The sequence below is a fragment of the Merops nubicus genome, unplaced genomic scaffold (assembly GCF_000691845.1).
Source record: "Merops nubicus isolate BGI_N331 unplaced genomic scaffold, ASM69184v1 scaffold27563, whole genome shotgun sequence".
Lineage (NCBI taxonomy): Eukaryota > Metazoa > Chordata > Aves > Coraciiformes > Meropidae > Merops > Merops nubicus.
In genome coordinates, this window is record NW_008597295.1 from 1816 (window position 1) to 4457 (window position 2642).

Here is a 2642-nt window from a genome sequence, read left to right on the forward strand (position 1 = left end):
CAGAGCCAGAAGGTCTCCCCTGAGCCTCCTTTGCTCCAGGCTCAGCACCCCCAGCTCCCTCAGCTGCTCCTCCCCACACTTGGCCTCTAGACCCTTCCCCAGCAGCCCCGTTGCCCTTCTCTGCCCACGCTCCAGCAGCCTCACCTCTTCTCCAAAATTGATGATATCAACGTTGACCTTCTCCTTCTTGAGACGCTTCGCCAGCTTCACCAGCTGCAAGGAGGAGACACTGCAGCATCACCTTTTATTTTGGCTCTTACCCCTGCTCAGCTCATCAGAGACCAGACAACAGAGCTTAAGGATTCAGTCCCGGAGGCACGAAGCCCAGAATCAGCTCCCCAGTTTCAAGCCCTGGGAGCACCCCAAGGATGTAGGAGCACCCCAAGGATGTAGGAGCACCCCAAGGACGTGGGACAACCTCAAGGACGTGGGACAAGCTGCCTCTGGGAGATCCAACCTCCCCCAACCAAGGTGTTTCCCTTGGCTCCAGCACTACTCACGTCCTTCTCGTTATCCTCCACGGGGCTCCCGACGAAGGCGATGATCCTCATCTTGTGGTTCTTGCCTTGGCGGTGTTTCAAAGCCAGCTGCAGGACAGAAATCCCCTTGTAGCCCAGGAGGAAGCCTCAGGAAACAGGGCTGGCCTCTTCTCACCTCTGATATTTCTCCTCTTAAGGCAGGAAAGTGGAGGACAGGTGCCAGGAGGGGGTTTTTGGCAGCGAGTTTCACTCAACCATCAACCAGCAGACAGGTCTCAAGGGTTTTCCCTTTGCTGGTTATGACACGGCCAGACCCAGTTTTTTGGCAGAGAAACAAGTGTGGGACAGAGTTAAAAAACAGGCCAAAAGGGTTCCCACACCCTGGGGGACACCCCTCAGGGTGAGAAGGGCCGTGCAGCTCAGCTGGACTCCTGCAAAGCAGCTGCCACCTTCCTCTAAAGGAAAACATCCAACTTCTGAGCTGTTCTGTTGGGTTTTTAGCTTTTCTATTTTCCACTGGAGGTTTCAGCTGCATTTTGGAGGTGGGGAAGTGGAGGGGAAATGAGAATGACTGCTCAGCTGCAGCACAGGGAGGAAAAGGGGATTCTCCACCTCCAAGCCATGGATGGGAGAGGGAAGAAGACTGAAAGAACTCACGTGAGCAACTCTGATCCCCGTGCAAAAGGTGATTTTCCCTTTGGGCTGCACTGTGTGAAGCTTGGAGAGGATCCTGCCCGTGTCTGGGGTGAGCGTGGTCAGCACTTCACAGTTACTGCAACAACAAAACACTTGGGGAGTGTCCCAGCCAAACCTTTTCTTTCCTCTGGGAAGAAGAAACATCCACCCCCCACACCCACCCACCCACCCTGCCAGTGCTTGGCTCTGCTGGGCCTGTATGGGCAGCAAGAATTTGAGCCTGGTTGCCTTAAAAACACCCAAAAGCAACGTGTCTGTGTTGTGTGTCTGTTCCCTGGGGCCAAATTTCAGGGATTCTGGCTAAGAGGGAGCTCACAGAGGCACTGAAATCATCCCAGGGGGAGGAAAAAGAGAGGAACCACTCTCTCAGGGCTGCCTGTGAGCTGCTGTGACCTCATCTGCCACCCCTTTGGGTCACAAAACCACGACAAGATGGGTCTGGCAGAGAGAGAAAAAACCCTCTGGTGCTGCAAGAGAGCACCCAACATGCCAGAAACCAGCCAAGGATCAACCTCTCCACCTCCCAACCCTCACAGAAGAGCTGTGGGGGGCCGTGCTAAAAACCCCCTCCCCCAGGTCCCCCCCTCTTTGAGGCCAGACCCTCTCCTACTTGGCCAAGGTGATGAGCCCCACGTTGTTCTCGGGGTTGCTGCGGGTTTTGGAGTGGCACACGATGTTGACAGCATCCTGCTGGGCCTGCAGGCGAGTGGGCAAGAAGTCCCCATTCCTCATGTACTCGCTGTTGTCCACGCTGAGAGGCAAGAGAGGAAGGGGAGCAGCTTTTGGGGTTTGTCCCCCCTCAAAGGGCTTTATTTTTGGGGAGAATGAATCTGAGGGTGTGCGCTTCGGGGCGTGCAGCAGGAGGTGGGTGTTTCCCAGGGCAGAGAGAGGAGTTTTTGTGAGGTTCCCTGAGTTTTTCACACCTTTGGGACCCAGGCTGGAGCTGGAAGCTGCTGTTGCTCCTCAGAGAAAACCCAGAGAGGTGACTGTACCCCAAAATAACCTCAGAGCCACGTCCTCCCCATCCTTCCACCTCAACACCACCAAAAAAAAGAGCCAAGAGGTGCCACTCACCAAGCCCTGCACTCCTTGCCCCCGTGGGGACAAAGGGCAGCAGGCAGAGAAAGCCCCTGTCTGACCCCAGCCCTCAGGGGAGACACCCCAGGGAGGGTGACTGCTTAAATCTGAGCCTGAGAGTTTATTTTGGCCCCAGATTAACACTTCCCTGAGGAGCACTTCCAGAATTTCTTTGGTTTAACAGCAGGGAAAGTGGAAACCAAAGAGCCTGGGACTGTTTCCCTGACCCTACAGCCTCACTCAGGCTCCTCCTGAGCCACTTTCTCCACAGTTCTGTGACTCTGTGGCCTCCAGCCCACACCAACAACCCTGTCACAAGCCAAGGAGCAAGGACAGAGGGGTGGCTGAACCTCACCCGAGGCACAGAGACCCTGTGGGGGCAGCTCCACG

The 2642-nt window shown here is 55.7% G+C and overlaps 1 protein-coding gene across 1 annotated transcript in view; it reads right to left on the reverse strand.

Annotated features, from left to right (window-relative positions):
• Positions 1–1926, reverse strand: part of PSMD4 (proteasome (prosome, macropain) 26S subunit, non-ATPase, 4) — a gene marked incomplete at both ends in the record, with an annotated part of 2697 nt that extends 771 nt beyond the window's left edge. The window contains 4 exons of the mRNA XM_008936664.1: positions 145–213; positions 501–587; positions 1137–1251; positions 1786–1926. Coding sequence (XP_008934912.1) covers positions 145–213; positions 501–587; positions 1137–1251; positions 1786–1926 — 412 coding nt within the window. The remainder of the gene's footprint in view (positions 1–144; positions 214–500; positions 588–1136; positions 1252–1785) is intronic.
• Between the last annotated feature and the right edge of the window lie 716 nt (positions 1927–2642).